Raw genomic sequence first — 19,862 nt, 5'->3', positions numbered from 1 at the left:
TGTTATTATAAGAATATAGCATATAACACCAGTAGCATACAGAATATGTGTCAATCATCTGTTTATGTTATATGGAAGGCTGGTAGGGCTTCTGGTCAACAGTAAGCTACTAGTAAAGTTTTGGGGAGTCAAAAGTTATAGGCGGATTTTTGACTATGCACGGGGAGGTCAGCGTGTTTAACCTCTGCGTTTTTCAAGGGTGAGCTGTAATGTCATGTAATACTCAGCATATATTCTGCTGGCAGTGATTTTTCTTTTCATTTGGCTCAGAATAAAATTTATCAGTGGTCTGAAAATCCGTCAGCCCTTCCCAGCAGAGATGTCTTTTAACCAGTCTTACTTCATTAATATACATAGATTGTATTTATTCACATCTAATTGTACTATGATGGGTTTTTTGTTGTTGAAAGCCTATTTTACTGTAACACGTCTTTCTAAAAAACTTAAATTGGTTAAATTTATTATTTGCGTATTTGATTGCATATTTACTGTAATAAGTATATTTAATAGGAAGTTGAGAGTCTATGAATGATTCTATGCCCCTGATTTACTTTATTTATGAATAGCAATTTGTGTCCCCTCATCTCAGGATCTCAGCTTCCTCATTTGTGTCCTAGAGGACTTGCCTCCCTTTTTGGGTTAGATGTTTATTTGAATGTGGTAAAATATCAGGACATTAATCTAAAAAAAATTTTTTTAATGTTTGTTTTTGAGAGAGAGAGGCAGAGAGAGACACACACACAGAGTTCGAGGAGGGGAGGGTCAGAGAGAAAGGGAGACACAGAATCTGAAGCCGGCTCCAGGCACTGAGCTGTCAGCATAGAGCCCAGCTCAGGGCTCGAACTCACAAACCGTGTGACCATGACCTGAGCCAAAGTTGGACGCTTAACCAACCGAGGTGCTCCCCAGGAAGTTAATTTTTAAAATTTATTAAGACTGACTTGTTTATACCTATTACCGTGAAATATTTGTGAAGGTATTGATTTTTGTTTGCTAATAAATCTGTGAAACAAGTCAGGTTCTTTCTTAATCATTCAGTTCCGCAATGATGTCAGAACTAACGTGCGGGGGGAAAAAGTTGTTTTCTGTCAAGTAATGCCTTTATTTGGCTGTGACGCAGGTAAATAATTTTTGAACAATATTTGTGAGTTGTCAGAAATGAACACTTCTGCCTCAGCAGTGAACATTTGTAATTCTAATATTGACATTAGGTTAATTTAGAATTTTCCATTGTCTTTTCTTGGTCTGATAAAACATTTGGCCTCTGACATGTAGTTTTGTTGAGAGGCAAAATCAAAGCATCTTTTTTCTGCTGTTTCCGATTAATTTCGCACAGTGAAAATTAGAAATACAGCACAAATTCCAAAGTGCTAATGATCAGGTTTAAAATCCATATTTTTAAAACTTGTAAATGAAAAATTCATTGTAAAATTACAGGTCAATGATTTTTAGGTAGATTTCCCAATGTTATAAGCAAAGAAGAAACATTATTTGCCTATGAAGATGGTTAATAATTCTATCTGAACATCTAAGGTTCATTCTAGAAGAGCAACATAAGAACAACACCTTAATATCCACGAAATTGGTGTAGGTGAAAGTACCAGTGCTAGAATTAACGTGACAAATGAATTAATTTCCATAAAAAAAATCATAAGATTATAGTATGCGGAAAGACTCCATTTACATAGAGGTAGGTTTTAAGTTTAGGATTATACTTTACAAAATGACGTGGGATGTGAAAGCTCAGGTGGTAATATTGGGTGTTAATTGAATGCATGCAAATAAAGTTCCTGTTTCAACTTCTTGATCAGCTGGAAGGATGTAGAATGATGACCTAAAATTGTTAGGATTAGGAAAAGCTTCATAGAGATAGTGAAATGTGGTTGTTGAAATATGAAGTGAGACAGGCAGTTTTTCTTGTATGGCTCATGGATTCAGTTTACTTTATAAAAACCTTATGGCCTTATCATTGTATTTTTTAAATATTGTACAGATAATGTGATTCTAAACCAAAGACTTAATTGATAATTATCCATAGTTTTACCCCCTAATGTATCAACTTATGATTTTTATGTATCTTTCTTTTCTATATTCACACACCTACATAATCTTACATGGTTATAATTTTAATCGTGTTGTTATGTTCTGTAGACATATTGTGTTCAAATTGTGTATTGTGTAGGCTAATTTAACACATGCAAGCATACTTAAAAATATAGCAAAAACTTCAAAATGTAAAAATTCATTATTTATGAAGTAATTACTCTATTGTTCAGAATTGCTATTACAGCATTTTCTTTAGCACATTTGATTAAATTCTTCATTCATTGTGGGATCTTTTGTAAGAAGGTATTTCAGTTCAAAATATTAGCTTAGAAACATATAATGCAGGTCACCTGGGTGGCTCAGTCAGTTAAGCGCGAACTTCGGCTCAAGTCATAATCTCGTGGTCCTTGGGTTCGAGCCCTGAGTCGGGCTCTCTGCTGATAGCTCAGAGCCAGGAGCCTGCTTTGGATTCTGTTTTCCTCTCTCTCTGCCCCTCCCCTGCTGGCAATCTGTCTCTTTCTCAAAAATAAACATTGAATTAAAAAAAAAAAACATAATGCTAATTTCCAGATTATTACATGGAAATCAACATAATCCACAAGGACAGAAAATAGAAATATTCAAATAAACTAGTATTTAATGAATGCCAGAGTCCACTGAAGCAGATGGGATAATGGGGTGATCTTAGAGGACTGCTAAAACATTGTCTGTTAGATCAACGTGCACTCTGAAGGATATGTAGTTGGAAGAAAGATGTTGATTAGTCACTTGAAATTATGGGGAAGACCCCCTCCAAGGTGCAGCCTCCCTCAACTAAGCTTTCTGAGAGTAGGCCAAGTTTCTTGCACGGCTTTTGTTGAGTAGGGTGCATGTAAGTTTGCAGTCAAAACTGAATTGCTTGGTTGGTCAAAGAAAAGATGCTAATACTCCTCTCATTAAGAACTTATAGCAGGAAGTAGTACCAGCTATGATGAGCTCCCAGAGATGTGTGCACATATGTCAGTACAGTCTTGAGATATTTAGAGAAGAGTAAAATATTATAATTGTCTTCGGAGAACCTACAGTCTCATTGGGGAAATAATTCAGTTGGATTATATCTAAAAATAACCGGGGGAGGTTGCATAGTGCTGTGGGTTTGAAGGGAGGAAGAGCTCACAATGCCTAGGGAAATAGGAGAAGCCTTGCTGATAACTGAGTGAGCTTTAAAGGACTGGTATGTTTGTAGTCCACGGGGATGACAGACATTTGAGAAGTAAAGATCACAGCATCAGAACACCAAGGAGTCAGGAAAGCATGGGGGTATAAAAGCTTGTCCTGTTGCAGTGAGTAGCCAGACTCTAAGTACCTGGTCCTGGCTTACTACTTCCTCCTTTTGAGCCCCCTACCTTGCACCCCTGCCTAATAATTGGGCAGATATTTGCTGGTTGGTTATGGCTGGCAATGGTTCTGGGCCCTGGGGTACTTGCCTTCCTGGAACTATGTTAATACTTCCATAGTGTGTCCGGCAGCCTCTTGATCACCTGTAAGATACATTCCAAATTCCTTTGAATGTTACACATGTAATTGTTTTTACAGTCTGGTGTCTGTCTACCTTCTTCTCTAACTTAATCTTATACCAGCATCCCCACCCGTTTTATATATATATTTCACGTGTAAGACTTATTGCTCTGAGGTATAATTTCATGCTTTTTTTGCCTTGTTCCCTATAGTGATCTCTTTACATATGCTATTTGTCTATTTAAAAAGAAAGAGCTTTTTTCTTTCCTTGCATCCTTGGTAAGTTCCTGATCTTCTTTCACAACCCTTCTTGGGTATTATCCCTGAAAAGAATTCTTTAACCATTGCCCACACACTCCTTCCAAGATAGTACTTTTCACTTATTTCTTTGCATTCATTATTCACACTGGGTATTTAAAAAAACTTAAAAAATTTTTTTTTTTGAGAGGGGGATGGAGGTGCAGAAAGAAAGGGAGACACAGAATCTGAAGCAGGCTCCAGGCTCTGAGCTGTCAGCACAGTGCCCAGTGTGGGGCTCGAACTCACAAACTGTGACATAATGACTTGAGCTGAAGTCAGACAACTAACTGAGCCACCCATTATTCACACTGTGTATTAAATATTTGTTCTGACAGAGATTTTTAAGTTGTCTTCTTATTGTCTTCTCATTGTCTTCTTATATCTACTAAATTGTCATTCAAAAATATGAACTGGGAACCCATTGCTGGAGTGAATCTGCTGCCCCAAGTACATTATTCGACATTAGTGTCTGGGCATTTGCGTGCCCTTCATGTTACTCTTGTCTAATCCCCACAGTTAGCTGTCAGAGCCCGGGCTTCTCAGTCTCATGGTACTAGAGCCCTCTCTTGGACCTTACTGTGTACTTGCTCAGGGCCTAGCATGTCCCAGCCACCCTCTTTCTGGGAGCTAGACCTCTTTGCTCCCTCGGTGAGAGAAGTCCTTCAGCTAGAGCCAGAGCCATGGCTACTTAGAAAACAGTTGTGCCCGTCTTGTCAGTAACAGCCTAAATCAGTGTCAGCAAGTTGGGTCTCTCCTTTGCCGGGTCTTTCAAACTCTGATTTCAGTGCTGACTGCTGGCCATCTCCAACATTACCAAAGAGTCGCACTAATTTTGGTTCTCACAGTTGCCTGCCTCCTTTTTCTTTGGCAGCTGCAGTTCCTGGAGAATAGTAGTTTCAGTAATCTGGTGTCAGAGGAAAGTAATGAGAAATGAAGGCTGGAAAGGTCAGTGGGAACAAAATTGTGGAGGACTTTGCACTGAGGGGCAGACTGAGGTATTAGCAAGACATCAAACTTAGGTTCCTCTGCCTTCATCCGGTCCATTTGTCCATCTCTAGGGTCACTTCCTCAATGTGGCCTCCTACGTCTCTCATTCTGTCATGCCCTTCCTCTTGTCCTTGACAGATCCCCAACCTGGCTCACATGCCAGTCCCCACTGCCTTTCTCTGGTTCTGGATAGCCCAGGGTCACTGGAGAAAGTCATGTGTCCCACTGTGACTAGTCCTACCACCAGTGAGGACTACTGATCAAATCTCCCATGGGGCTTACTGCTCAGCAGGAGCACAGTGGCCCCTCCACTTTGTAGAGCTCAACTCCTACACAGCATACCTGCCTCACCTTTCCTTCTTCCCGAAACCATCTCTTCCACTTATCCGAGCACTGCTTTATCAGGGAATGTAAGTTGTGTTTAAGTAGAATTTAAACTTGAATGGGCTTCTTACTCTGTACCTGGAAACACGCTCAAAACCCCGCTGGCTTGTATACATCTTTCCTCTTTGCTGTTTGCTTGCCCAGTACCTTGTATCTGGTTTTTTCAGTGACAAACGTACTAACCGATTGACTCTGTCTGTGCTGTACATTTTCTGAGTAGCTGGTGCACAACAAATATTAGTTAAATGCTGATTTCCTTGCAGTCTAGTCTCTGCTCTACTGAAAGTATCATTTAAACTGTCAGATTTTTTTCTTTTTGGTTTTGGCTTGTGTTTACTGTGAACAGCCTGAGCGCTTTCTTGGTCTGTCTTCACCGTTTTGTGCTTTGGTGGACTTTGAAAGTATAGAGAAGAGACTTTGGAGTCAGACACTTGGATTTAAATATTAGGCATATCGACCATGGCATCTACTTAACGCTCTTACGTGTTTAAATACATAATTCACCTCGCTTTCTAGAATGTTTGAGGGCTGGGATCAAATCTGTTTGGGAAGTCAGTAAATTTTTATTCAGTGAGTGAATAATATGAGCAGAGGTGCTTAATATATAAGTAGATGACAGGTTTGAGGATTAGGAGAAGGGTTGGAGACTTCGTGGTAACTGAGGGAAGTAGGGAGATACCCCTGGTAGAATACCCAGAATGGGGGAGGAACTGAACAGCATCAGTGGTTGGCAGTAAGAAGCCCAGGAACATGCTAGAGAAGTTGCAGTTGGTTCAAAAAACTGAGCCAGGGAAGGAGAATTTTAAGGAGGGAGGGAAGATACAAAGGAAGGAAGGAAGATGGGAGGGAAGGAAGGGCCAGCGATGCCAGATAATATGGAAAGGTCACACATGATAAGGATGGAAAAGTATCCATTTGACATGGTTTGGAGTCGGGTTCGGAGCCAACGGCCAAGGGAGAATTCTTGGGACGTTTTCAGTGCAAAAAGGTGTTTTTATTACAGCACGGGACAGTACCCGTGAGCAGAAAGAGCTGCGCTGGGGTTGTGTGAAGACTGACTGATTATATAAGATATTCTATGCTGTGGAGGGGAGGATGACATTAGGTCCCCAGGAGGTTGAGTCTGTAGGTTTCTGGAGATTGCTTTTTTCTTGTAAATCATTAAGACAGTTGCAAACTGATGGGAGACTCCTGCATCACTGTGCTATCAGATAACCGTTGTTTCTCCCCTTTCTTTGTTCTTGGGCAGCCAGGAGTGCCCGGGGAAGGTCACACCTGGGAGGTGGAAGGGGTTGTGGGTATGTGCTTGTGCTTTGCCCTCAGCTTGCCTTTCGCTCCCTCATCACGTTAACTTTTGGCAGCTTGGAAACTGGCTGCATTAGTGAATAGTTTCATTGGTGAGTAGGCCTGTATTTCCTAGGGCTGCCGTAACAAATTACCACAAATTTAGATAGCTTAAAGCAACAGAACTTTATTGTCTTAGTGTTCTGGAGGCTAGAATTCTGAAATTGGGGTGTCAGCACAGCTATATACTCTGTTAAAGATTCTGGGGGAGGGTCTTTCCTTGCCTCCCTAGCTTCTGGAGTTTTAATCTTTGGAGTTCCTTTGCATCATTCCAAGCTCTGCCTCTGTAATGTAGTATTCTTCCTGTGTCTGTAACCATGTCCACCTTTTTCTCTTTATCTAAGGACACCTGTCATTGAAGGAGGATCCACCTTAACCAGTATGACCTCATTTTAACTTGATGACATCTGTTAAGACCCTGTTTCCAAATAAGGTTATATTCATTGGTACCGGAAATTAGGACTTAAACTTTTCTTTTTGGAAGCTGAATTGCAGTGCATTGGAACTTAGAACGGGAAGCAAAGAAGTAAGACATGAACTATGGAGACTAGAAGAAACTTCTTTGTAAAAGAAAGGAAAAGTGAGCGAGAAGATGGTAGAGGTCAGGATACACTGGGTGGAAAGAGTTTTATGTGGGTTTCGTTGTTGTTGCCGTTATTGTTAGTGTCTTATGATTTGTTAAATTGCAAAACCTAGCTCCCACTGACGAGCTGTTTTACAGGTTAGAATTTGCAAAAGAGGCAAAATCATACCTGCTATGCAAATATAAAATGAACACGTGTCAAAGATTTTATTCAGTTCATTCATTAATGAGGGAATCAGTAAGGTGTTAAAACCTGTCCTAAGAGTATTTGAGAAACCAGGTGTTACAGGATGTGATTGCCAGATTAGATGTGATTGCTAAATTGCTAAATCTGGGTAATGGGCCAATAGGGTCATAAACTAATCTTTGGGATTATCTTTTCAGCTGCACAGAAATGATTTGCATCTCTACCAGATAAGAAACTATATACATTAACATGTAATGAAAACTGGGACCTTTAAGCAGTGATAAATACAGCAAATCCAAATAACTATTTTGCCCTATATTCCTTGGGCAGCTTTTAGCTTCTGTGACATTTAGAAGATATGCTGTTGACCATTTTTTTTTTTAACCAATGTCTAAGTTTAAGATAATTTTTCTGACATACATATTAGAATCTATGGAGATGGGGGGGGGGGGGAACCTGAGAACCTTTAATTTAATTAGCCCTGAGGTGATTTTAATGTTGATTACATTTTGAGAACCACTGAATAAGAGAATACTGAGTGGTTGTGAGTGCCCTTCTGAGATTGGAACCCATTACTCTAATGACACCTATCCCCCTGGAGTGTGTGTGTGTGTGTGTGTGTGTGTGTGTGTGTGTGTGTGTGTTTTCACAGTAGTGCTCAGCTCTTTGTCAGAGAGAGGTTATGTGAACCAGGGTTGAGTGTTTGACAGGTAGATACTCGAGAAGGACACAATGGCTAGGAATTGAGAGTACCAGGAAGAGGTAGTTAACATACTGGACATGAAGCCTAGGCTGTGTAGGGAAAGACATGAGGCCAGGACAAGATTAATAGACTGGGAGAAAAGAGAGAAGTCAAGTTCACGGAAAGTATGTGGGTATAAGAAGACTGACTAGCTGAGACTTTAAAGTGTTTGAGTTTTCACAGGTGGGTGAGAGTGTCTCTAATAATGGCAAAAACAAAGCCCGGCTTGTGATTCGGAGAGTTACTGAAGTAGAGGTCATCCCTGAGAAGTTGAGTGAGAGTTACTTTCTCTTGGGTTTATACTTTCACAACAACACTACACTTGAAACTTTAAAGCTGCTGTACATTTCCCAAAGTAATGGACAGTTGTTCTGTTACTTTAGCTAGATTGTAGCCAAATGCCCTGTATCTACATATGACGGGCAAAAGCCTTTCTGGTCTTTTATGACTGGAATGGTACCCTCAAACAAGAGTGTTTATTGAGCGCATTATTATAGGTTAGGCCCTCAGTACTAGGTGTTTTCATACAATGTCTCATTTAATTTGTGCCCTTTGTGTTTGAATTGTTTGTATCCCCATTTTAGGGAGCTGAGATTTAGCAGCAATAAATAACCTTCTGAAAGTCACAGTGAGTGCTGGATAGGGCATTTAAAATCATGCCAGGACTCCAGAGCTCATTTGCCTAACCATTATGTTCTAAGTAGGATGTGTGCTTAGTGGGGGTTAAAGAGGATTTGTACTTCTCACGTTCCTTCATGTAATTCAATTTTATAAATTATCACACATGCAGAGAATAGTTTGGGCTTAAAAAAGAATGAAGCTGGGAGCTATTTCTTTTTCTAAAAATTGTCACAGTGACCTTCTTTAGGCTCTCTGAGCATATCCATCTTATGTAGTATTTTAAAAAATGAGTGGAATTAAAGTAGTACCTTGAATTATTTATTTGAGATATGTAGTGATGCAATTTTAAAAATCTTATAGTAATAGGACTCAGAGTACTTCAGTCCAAAAATTCACAATGCTAAATATTACACTAAAAATCTTCATTGTATCCAAATGAAATAGGATGTTTTAGTTAACTCTTGCAAGTTACTCCTTTGAATGCTTTTCTACTCTAAATGCCTCTTTTTCCAGCTTATAAGATCTCACAGATGCATTAGAAGATGTGACAGAAATGACACACTTATTTAGAGCAAGTGTAGTTAGACTCACCTGTTCAAAATGATTAAAAAAGAAAAAATCCTTGAAAGCTTGCTGGAAAGTCTGAACCTTTCCCAGTTCATGATGGTCATCATGAAAGTTACATTGCTCCACATTTGTGGCATTATTTGTGCAAACATCCTGCATTTGTGTTTGGTGTTGAAGAAAGTATTTTTAGAAGTCATGCAGTGTTTGTGTTAATACGATTCAGTCATTAGTATGATTTATATTCTGTATTAGTAGTGTGACTAAAATATGGGGGTGGCTGCAAGGTCACATGTAATCAGTATCATGAGCATGTATGCAAAAAACCCACATTTGATTTGAAGTTTAGAGAAGCCTAAAATAAGCATATCTTCTTTATTGTATTAATACATTATTATTTAAATATGTTTAATGTTCTTTCTGTTTTCTCTAGGGATACGTAGTTTAAAAAAATACTCAGTTATTTTCCTGGAACAATACCAAAACTTGTATCTGGCTTAACACATCTGACCTTAGACTCTTCAGAGGAAGTGAACACATGTTCTATGAGTAATTCCCTAGATAAATCTGCAGCCAAACAAAGGAGCAGTGAGATCAAATTCCAGTGTCTCTTCTTCACTGAAATAAAATTGAAATTCAAAAATTACATTGACAGGCTTCTATCCTGGATGGTCAGTTATACTTTTGTGGAGACCATCTAGAGGAGGAGGGGGAGGAGGAGAAGCTGGCAGTGATGGTGGGGTGATGGAGTTGAGAAGGAGAAAGATTTGGTGATGTTGGAGTTAATGGGTGATAGTGTATGGATTGGTCCTAGGAAAACCATGTGAAAATTATTTTTCCCCACAGTAGTTATGCTGTCTTTGTCAATTCTGCCTCGTGAAAATGAATAACAAGAGGCAGTGTAGCTTGGTCACAGATCATTATTCTTTCCAACATACAAAGCTAAGCAGAAAATTTGGAGACTTACTCCTGACCCTATTCGCACTCTTTTTTAAACCCTAGTTTTAAGAGCTCCTGACCCAGAAAAAAAGTTATTCCAGGGATGTAGGCTAATAAAAAGGATGTTTTCTGTCCTTTAACCTCCATTTACTTATAAAAATTGGGAAGTGGGACTGTAAAACTCTTTAGTATAACTACTGACCACAGCAGGGAAAGTATGTGCCCTAGGTTGTACCCTTAGTGGACAGAACAGCATTATCCTTTGGGCCAAAGGAAACCCAGCCAAGAACTCACTCAGATCTTCTGTCTGAGTTGTCCTAGCCTTTGCTCCAAGTCAGTCTTCTCAACCCCGGTACTCCTGACATGTAACATCAACCCTTTATTCTGGGGGCTGTCCTGTGCACATTGTAGGATCTTTAGCAACATTCTTGACTTCTACCCCCAGATGCCAGTAGGATCCCACCCCCTCAGTTGTGGCAACCAAAAATATCTCCAGACATTGCCAAATGGGAGGTAAAATTGCTCCCATGGGAGCCTCCCCCTCACCCCCCATTTGAGCACCACTGCTCTGAGTGTATTAGGTGATTAGTTGATAAAGAATATTTTCCAGATTTTAGTTTTACTTTTAAATACTTTATTTAAGTATTGTGCAGAATAGGATTTGCTTTTAAGAACTGTGAAAATAAACGGCAAGCACATTTTCTAATTTGGGGGTAAAAGTGAGGACAGGGTCTTTCTTTGAGAATTCAACATTATGACCTTTGGGTGCCTAGTACAGTGGTTTTCTGAGTGCTGGTGGGGACCAGAGTAGGTCAGGATTGTACATGCATGGGTGTAGGAATACAATGTAAAATGTATTTCTTATTTGGGAATAACAGAAAAACATTTGAGAACTGCTGGCCTAGTGATAATGTATAAGCCCAGCTTCCCCTTTCAAACTGGAATATTCTAAACATATACTTGATAGCAATAAGTGTCCAGACCAGCTAAGCTATTTATCTTGTCAGGTTAAACTTATCAAAGTCTTGGGCATATGAAACATTCAAACTCGTTCACTGTAGTAGTAGATTTGAGACTCTCTTAACTTTGGTTTCTGGTGCATATCATCTTTTTGCTGGAGGAGGAAGCTCTGAACTCCATCACATATTTTAGAACATTCTTGGCACGTTACTTGTGGACTGTTCATGCCCTCCCCCTACACAAGATACTGAAAAAAGACCTCTCCATTTTAATTGTTTTCTTCATCAGCATGCATGTAAAAGTCCTGTTTTTCATCAGTTATATTTATTTTGTTGACTTGTAGAAATTGTGCTTTATAGAGGAAAGGGCAAGAAACATTTTGTGTATTACTTATTGAGAATCAAACATAAATATGAGCATAAAGACATAAAAATTACTAACACTGCCTGTACTTTTGTAAAATTCATCCTAAAATGGCAACCTTAAGTTAAATAATAGCCTATGGGGAATTCGTTAGTTGGGACAATCTGCCATTACTAAGTCATGAATTCAGCTGTTAATAGGAAATTCTTGGCTTCCTGAAATCCATCAACACTTCCAGACACTTGAAAAGCTGCTTTAGTTCTATTCACTAAAGAAAATACATTTATATTTTGAGTTATTTCATTTGTTCAGCGGCTGCTTTTCAAAGATTTAAGCATTCCAGAAAGCACATTTTCATCTTTTCAATATTAAGAGAACATTTCAAACTAGTTTCATAACGTTAGAAACTTTGTCTTAGGGGATAGTTTTTTTTTCTCTAAGGAAAAATGTTAATGATTATTCAAAAGTTATTTATATTACAATTCCTTTATTTTTACAGAGACAGTTTTTATATCCCTGTGTTTCTAATTTGGATGATACTCAGAGATATTCAAGGTATTTTCTTGATGGTTTCAGGGAAAATCTGTGGTTTTTTTTTTCTTCTAAGTTATCTAACATTTAAATTTTACATTTGCAAAATATCAGTGAATATATCACAAAAGCTCACATGTTTATTTCATGGTGCCTTTATATATCATTGAGTGGCTATGCCTAGTTTTTGTGTGTAGAATGAAAGCAGGTGTAGAGAGAGCTGAAGTTTTAACATTGCTCAAAAGCTGAGCTTTATGTGAGATATTCGTTTAGGAAGCCAGATTGCTAGTATTGGCCTTTAAAATAGGCTAGGGGCGCCTGGGTGGCTCAGTCAGTTAAGTATCCAAACCTCGGCTCAGGTCATAATCTCAAGGTTCATGGGTTTGAGTTCCGTGTCGGACTCTGCTGTTAGCATGGAGCCCACTTTGGATCCTTTGTCAAATGCCTCTTCTGCGTATGCACTCTCTTTCTCTGTCTCTCAAAATTAAACGTTTAAAAGTAGGCTAACAATAGTAGGACGGATTTGAGAATTGCTTGATCAGGAAAGGATATAAAGTATTGTCATCCTAAGCTTATACAGAGTGTTCTTTTATTAAAGTTAGTTTTGAGGGGTGCCTGGGTAGCTCAGTCGGTTAAGTGTCCCAACTCTTGATATTGGTTCAGGTCATGATCTCAGTTTTGTGAATTCGAGCCCCACATCTGGCTCTGCTCTGACCCTACGGAGCCTGCTTGGGATTCCCTCTCTCCCTCTGCCCCACCCCTGCTCACACTCTCTCTGTCTTCCTCAAATAAACTTAAAAAAATAAATAAATAAAAAAAATAAAAATAAAAACTTTTCAAAAAATTTAGTTTTGAGACTGGTTTGAAATTACTTTTTCATTGGTTCATGTACAATTTCCTTATACATCCAATTAATAAACATTTATTTTGCAACTACTTGCTAGATACTGTATTAACTTCTTACAGGCCTTTAAAGCTTTTATTTGTTCTAGCAAATGATATCAGCACTGCATTGTTCTCAAAAATAATAAATCAACATAATAGAAAATTCTTTTACAGCCATCTATATCTATATTGACTTTAAAACTCAGAACTGGGGCGCCTGGGTGGCTCAGTTGGCTAAGCGTCTGACTTCAGCTCAGGTCATGATCTCACAGTTCGTGAGTTCAAGCCCCGCGTCGGGCTCTGTGCTGACAGGTCAGAGCCTGGAGCCTGCTTCAGATATTCTCTCTCTCTCTCTCTCTCTGCGCCCCTCCCCTGATCATTCTCTGTCTCTCTCAAAAATAAACATTTAAAAAAATAAATAAAACTCAGCACTGTCACTTTTAGTATAGTTTTTTTGTGTAAGTACTGAATTATTCCAAAGGTGATTATAGGTGGCTATTTTTGAACGAAAAAATACTATCGTTTTAGTACAGTGTACCCATCTTCCTTTTAGAGATTTAAAAGAGATTCATAATTGAATCCCATCATTAAGGAATGCTGACAGGTACAATTGGAGCAGCACCTGAAACTTCTTACCACTGCATGCCTCTCCTAGGTGCCCAAATACCACTTTTTATGAGAAAGGGAAGGGTGCAAATAATAGTACTATGTTAAGTTACCTGAGTCCCCATATCCAGTTGCAGAACGAATTGCTGGAGCAAATCCTGCTGCTACCAAGATAGGAAGGTTATTTTTCCTAATGTTTCATGATGTACGAATGCCATTTTTTCCTCCTCATTTGGTAGGAAAAAGTGCGGTTTTAGGAAGGGGAGTACTCCAAAGTCCAATTTCAGTAGAATGTAAAATTTCATTAAATATTGCTTTAATGCCTTCAAGGATAAATGCCTTGTAATACTGTAGTATGATCAGTAATCTGCATAACCTTTAGTCTTCTCACAGATTTTAGAAAGGTTTATATTTATAAATAAATGGATGAAGCTGATCACATACTTTTATTTTTATAGTTTATGTTGTCTTTCAACAGTTACTATGAATTAATTCTCCTTTAAAGATTGCAGTTGTGATATGTATATAAATGTATTGTTAAGCTAATAAATCTGTTTATTCAGATTGGAAAGTTCTTTGAATAAGGATAATCATTGATCATTTTGACCTTACCTGGCTTCTCTCTTGGCTCCTGTGAGTAAATATATTAAGAACTCTATCATCCCTTTTATCTTGTGTAAGGAAAGTATTGGTGGCATAAAATATCTGTCATACATATTTTTAAATTTTCACAAAAGAATCCTGATTATTTATAGTATAAGTTAAAGGTGTAATAATAATTTATCGTTCTTTTAACTCTTTTTTTTTTTTTAAAGGTGATGGATGTGGACATACTGTACTAGGCCCTGAAAGTGGGACCCTCATGTCCATAAACTACCCACAGACCTATCCCAACAGCACCGTTTGTGAATGGGAGATCCGTGTAAAGATGGGAGAGAGAGTGCGCATCAAATTTGGTGACTTTGACATTGAAGATTCTGATTCTTGTCATTTTAATTACTTGAGAATTTATAATGGCATTGGAGTTAGCAGAACTGAAATAGGTAGGAATTTTTCTTGTAAATGTACATCACTGCCCTGAGTTTTAAAGCTAAAGCAATGTTTGATACTTGACATTGAATAACTAGGTTGTATAGGATGATATGTAAGAAATTATTTGTGTGGACCATGTGTGGAAATCTCAATTTGAACCTTTTGGGAAGAGAAGATTCTTGTCTGTTTATTTACTCTCCAAATAAGCTTGTTGGTACTTTTGCAACAGGATGCCACTGTACTGCTTCCAAGAAGGAGGACATTAATTATCTCATTTTTTTGTTTTGTTTTTTTCCTGATCACTTTATTTGCAATTAAAGAATACAGGTATAATTCACGCATAATTCACACTTAGGAGGCAGTATATCATGGTGATTAAAGCATGGGTTTTGGATCCAAACTGCCTGGTATTAAACTCTCTCTCTGCTGTTGGCATATGTGTGACTTTGGGTGAGTTACCTGACCTGTTTTTTCATTTGTAAAATAGAGAATGAATTAGTAACGTGTAAAGTGCTAAGAAGAGTACCTAACACATAATATATGCTTAGTAAATATTAGCTACTATAGTTGTTATTCTTAGCTAAAATCAGTGGTTTTCAATGATGCCTGCATATTAGAGTCACCTGGAAAGACTTTAAATAATACTGTATACCTGGTCCCCATCCTGGACCAGTTGAATCAGAATTGATTGGGTGGGACCCACGCCCCTGTATTTTAAAAGCTTCCCAGGAGAATCTACTGTGTCGTTAAGGTAAGAACCTTTGGCTTTTAGAGATCAGTCCCTTTGTTTTAGGAAAGGCAGAAAAAAATCTAAGACTCTTTGGGTGAGCTAACATCATAAAGAAATCTTGAATTCTTTCTGAGTTAATTTGGAAACATTGATTGGTACAAATGTATAAAATGTCTTTTAGAAGTGTAATTGGAACCCAGTATCTTTAAGTGTGATGTTCATCCTCTCGCCTCCTCCCCATCTCTGGTCTAATCCTTCATGTCTTCTCTATTTTTTGGCCTCTTACCAGTGGGAGCGAGGCCTGGTGCTTTTTTTTTTTTTTTTCTTTTCTTTTTTTTTTTTTTTGGTAGGGTCGTTCTTTATTATTTTCTCTCTTTTTTCCTTTTTTTTTTTTTTTTTTAAGTTTATTTACTTATTTTAAGAGAGAGCATGCGAGCAGAGGGAGGAGCAGAGAAAGAATCCCAAGTAATTAATCTCCACACTGACAGTGCAGAGTCTGATGCAGGACTCGAACTCACAAACTGTGAGATATGACCTGAGCCAAAACCTAGACTCAGATGCTTAACTGAGTCACCTAGGTGCCCCTTCTTTATTTTTTCTAAGTATGATCTGTTTCGGATTTTATCTTTAAGTAATTCAGTTTTGGTAAGTTGTTTGCCTGGTAAATTACCCAGTTCACCTGGGTCTTCAAATTCATTTGCAGTGATGTCTGCAAAATAGAATCCTGTGGCTTTTTTTCTAATGGTTATTTCAGTGGTTTTGTCAATGGTTATTTTCTTCATGACATTTTTTGTTTTCTTTATTTGTACTCTTTTTTTTTTTCCCATGTCAGCTAGTGGTTTGCCTATTTTGTTTCTTCAAAAAATGGAATTTGATTTATTAACTGTATTTAGATCTGTTCTTTTTTTCTCTCCCTTATTAATCTTTGTTTCTAGTCCCATTATTTCATTTTCTTCATTATACTCGTTTTGAGCTTATTTTGCCACTTGTTTCTTACCTTTTAGAAAAGAATTTTAATTGATTTACATTCTTTCATTTTTATTGATAAGTATGTCTAAAGCTGTGGGGTTTAATTTGATATGCCACAGGTTGATTTATAATGTTATCAATACTTTTTTGGAATTCTGTAATTTGTTTTGTATTTCCCTTTTACCCACTAACTGTTTACTACTGGGTAAATAATACGTAAGTAGATTTATTTCCTGTTGGAAGTACCTTTCTTTGCTGCTGTTAATAATTTTTATTCTTCCTGCATTGTGGTCATAAATATTTCTGAGTGTGGTTGGAAGGGATATCACTATTTCATGGAGCTTGCTAATATTTTCTGCATAACCTAATATACAACCTTTATTATGAATGTCCCGTGTATGCTTGAGAAGGTTTATTCGCTAATAGCAAGATGCAAAGTTTGATATACATTCAGAAGATTTGTCTTATTTATTGTTTAGATTTTTTTTTAACTTTTTTTAATGTTTATTTATTTTTGAGAGAGAGAGAGACATAGCACAAGCAGGGGAGGGGCAGAGAGAGAGGGAGACACAGAATCTGAAGGAGGCTTCAGGCTCTGAGCTGTCATCTCAGAGCCTGACGCGGGGCTCGAACTCACAAACCGTGAAATCATGAGCTGAAGTCGGACACTTAACCGACTAAGCCACCCACACGCCCCTCTGTTTAGATTTTCTACACATATCTTTATTTTTACCTACTTGATTGGTATGTCTCTTTTTTCCTGTTTTTCCTTGGGATTTTGCTTTTACGGGAGTTGCAGTGTTGCATAAATATTCTTGATTATAATATCTTTATTTTAAATTGTGACCTCCAGCATTAGACGTTTCCTTTGTCATGTCTAATAATACTTTTAGTTTGAATTCTTTGTCTCTCAATATCTGCATATCCTCCTTCTTGTCTCTTACTGTTTTCATTTGCCTGGTATACCTGCTTTGCTATTTTTAGCCTTTCTATATCGTTTTGTATGTGTTTCTTGTATGTAGCACATTTTTCGCGGTTTAATTTGTGAAGTAAATTGAAAAAAAATTTTTTTTGATAGCTGAGTTAAGCCCATTTGCACTTATTTATAAAATTGGAATGTTTTATCTCAAGTTTATCTTATTTTAAGCTATAATTATATGTATTGTGCTTATTTCTTTTGTTTTTTGTTTTTGTTTTTTTTTTTTTTGGTTTGAGAGAGAGAGAGTGAAAGTGGGGGAGCGAAACAGAGGAGCGTGGGAGGAGGGGGAGAGGGAGAGAGAATGAGTCTTAGGCAGGCTCCATGCTTAGCTCAGAGCCTGACATGGGGCTTGATCCCATGACCCTGGGATCATGACCTGAGCTGAAATTAAGAGTCAGACACTTCAACTGACTGAGTCACCCAGGCACACCTTGTTCGTATTTCTTTACATTGTTTTCTTTCCTTTTTATTTTAAAACTGCTTTTGGAGTTTAATAAGTTTTATAATTTTGTTCTAAGTGTTATCTTTCAATTTATACTATCTATTTTTAAAAAAAAAAATTTAATGTTTATTTATTTTTGAGACAGAGAGAGACAGTATGAATGGGGCGGGTCAGAGAGCGGGAGACACAGAATCTGAAGCAGGCTCCAGGCTCTGAGCTGTCAGCACAGAGCCCGACGTGGGGCTCGAGCTCACAGACTGTGAGATCATGATCTGAGCTGAAGTCGGATGCTTAACCGGCTGAGCCACCCAGGTGTCGCTGATTTGTCTTTTTTTGATGGTGTTCTTTAACTCCCACCAATTGTCTGTGCTACCTACTACATAACATTCAATGAACTATTCTACCTCCTCTTTTCCTCTCTTCTTTTCCCTACTTTTACTGTTAGAACATAAATTCATAACATGCAGCCTACATCATATAACCTCTTATTCTTCAACCCCTCTCTAACTTTTCTGGATCTGTTTTGTTTTAATTTTTTAAGGTTTATTTATTTATTTTGAGACAGAGTGCAAGTTGGGGAGGGGCAGGGAGAGGCTGAGAGGGAGAGAGACAGAATTGCAAGCAGGCTCCACACCGTCACTATGGAGCCCAATGTGGGGCTCAAAGTCATGAACTTCAAGATCATGACCTGACCTCAAATCAGACATTTACCTAACTGAGCGACCCAGGCGCCTCTCTAGTTCTGTATTTAAAAATAACAAATGGGGGCGCCTGGGTGGCTCAGTCGGTTGAGCATCCGTCTTCCGCTCAGGTCATGATCTCACAGTCTGTGAGCTCGAGCCCCGTGTCGGGTTCTGTGCTGACAGCTCAGAGCTTGGAGCCTGTTTCAGATTCTGTGTCCCGCCCTCTCTCTGCCCCTCCCCTGCTCATGCTCTGTCTCTGTCTCAGAAATAAATAAACATTAAAAAAAATTTTTTTAAATAAAAAAAAATAACAAATGTTCATTTTCAGCCTTTTGCACAAGTTCTCCCAGTCATACTGTGAATGGGTAAAATTCATCTTAGACTAGATTGATTCTTGAAGCAGAACTTATGGGTGCAGAATTTCTTGCATGTTTAAAATTGCCTTTTAGGGGCATCTGGGTGGCTCAGTTAAGCCTCCAGCTTCGGCTCAGGTCGTGGTCTCATGATTCGTGGGTTCAAGCTCCATGTCACGCTCTGTGCTGACAGCTCAGAGTCTGGAGCCTGCTTTGGATTCTGTGTCTCCGTCTCTCTCTGCCCCTCCCCTGCTCGTGCTCTGTCTCTCTCTCTCTCTGTCTCTCTGTCTCTCTCTCTCAAAAATAAACATTTTAAAAAAACTGCTTATTTTTAAATTTGTATTACATGAAGACTTGAGGATCAATTTGATTTTATGTAAATATGTCCTTGATTCACATGTTCTTTCTTTGAGTTTACTGATTTATTTTTAAATACTCTTCTGGAGTGCCTCAGTAGCTCAGACAAGTGTCCAACTCTTGATTTTGGCTCAAGTCATGATCTGGGATTGAGCCCTGCGTCGGGCTCCCTATGGACAGCACAGAGCCTGCTCTCTGTCAAAAATAAATAAGTAAACATTTAAAAAAATTAAAAAAATAAATACTCTTCCATTATTCCCTGACTTTTTGTATTGATTTTTGAGAAGTTTATTTACCTTTAAAGTCTTAATAGTGTTACAAGGATATGTGTTGAAGGTGATCATTTGTGGGCTGGTTTTCATTGATATCCAGTGACCTCTTTCAATATATAGATACAGATCTTTCACTTCGGGAAAGTTTTGTGGGATGATACTTTTAATATTCTGTTCCATTGTCTTGTGGATCTTTTTTTGATTTTAAGTATAAGAAAATTAGATCTTCCTTGTCCTTTCAGCCACATTCTCACCAGTCCTTTTAGTTTTTTATTTCCTTTTCATTCTATTTTTATTCTTTTTTTCAATATTCATTATCATGTTTTTATTAGAATCCATTATTCCTTGTGCACTTTGTACATAAATATGGTCTTTACTTTTTATGTAATTTTGTCATTTCTTTGTTTTGTGAGACCAGCTCTTAGTTCTTTCAGATTTTGTCCATCTCTGTTTTTAGTTTTTGATTTTCTGTTTCAAGTGGTTTTATCATATCTCCAATTGTTTGA

General features: G+C 38.0%; 1 protein-coding gene across 1 annotated transcript in view; it reads left to right on the top strand.

The window, feature by feature from the left end:
- Window positions 1-19,862, top strand: part of DCBLD2 (discoidin, CUB and LCCL domain containing 2) — a 90,089-nt gene that overhangs the window by 3,419 nt on the left and 66,808 nt on the right. Inside the window, exon 2 of the mRNA XM_042903215.1 lies at window positions 14,355-14,582. Coding sequence (XP_042759149.1) covers window positions 14,355-14,582 — 228 coding nt within the window. The remainder of the gene's footprint in view (window positions 1-14,354; window positions 14,583-19,862) is intronic.

The sequence above is a fragment of the Panthera leo genome, chromosome C2 (genome assembly GCF_018350215.1).
Source record: "Panthera leo isolate Ple1 chromosome C2, P.leo_Ple1_pat1.1, whole genome shotgun sequence".
NCBI classification, from domain to species: domain Eukaryota; kingdom Metazoa; phylum Chordata; class Mammalia; order Carnivora; family Felidae; genus Panthera; species Panthera leo.
Note: the sequence above shows the minus strand (reverse complement) of the source record. Positions and strands in the feature narration are given on the sequence as shown.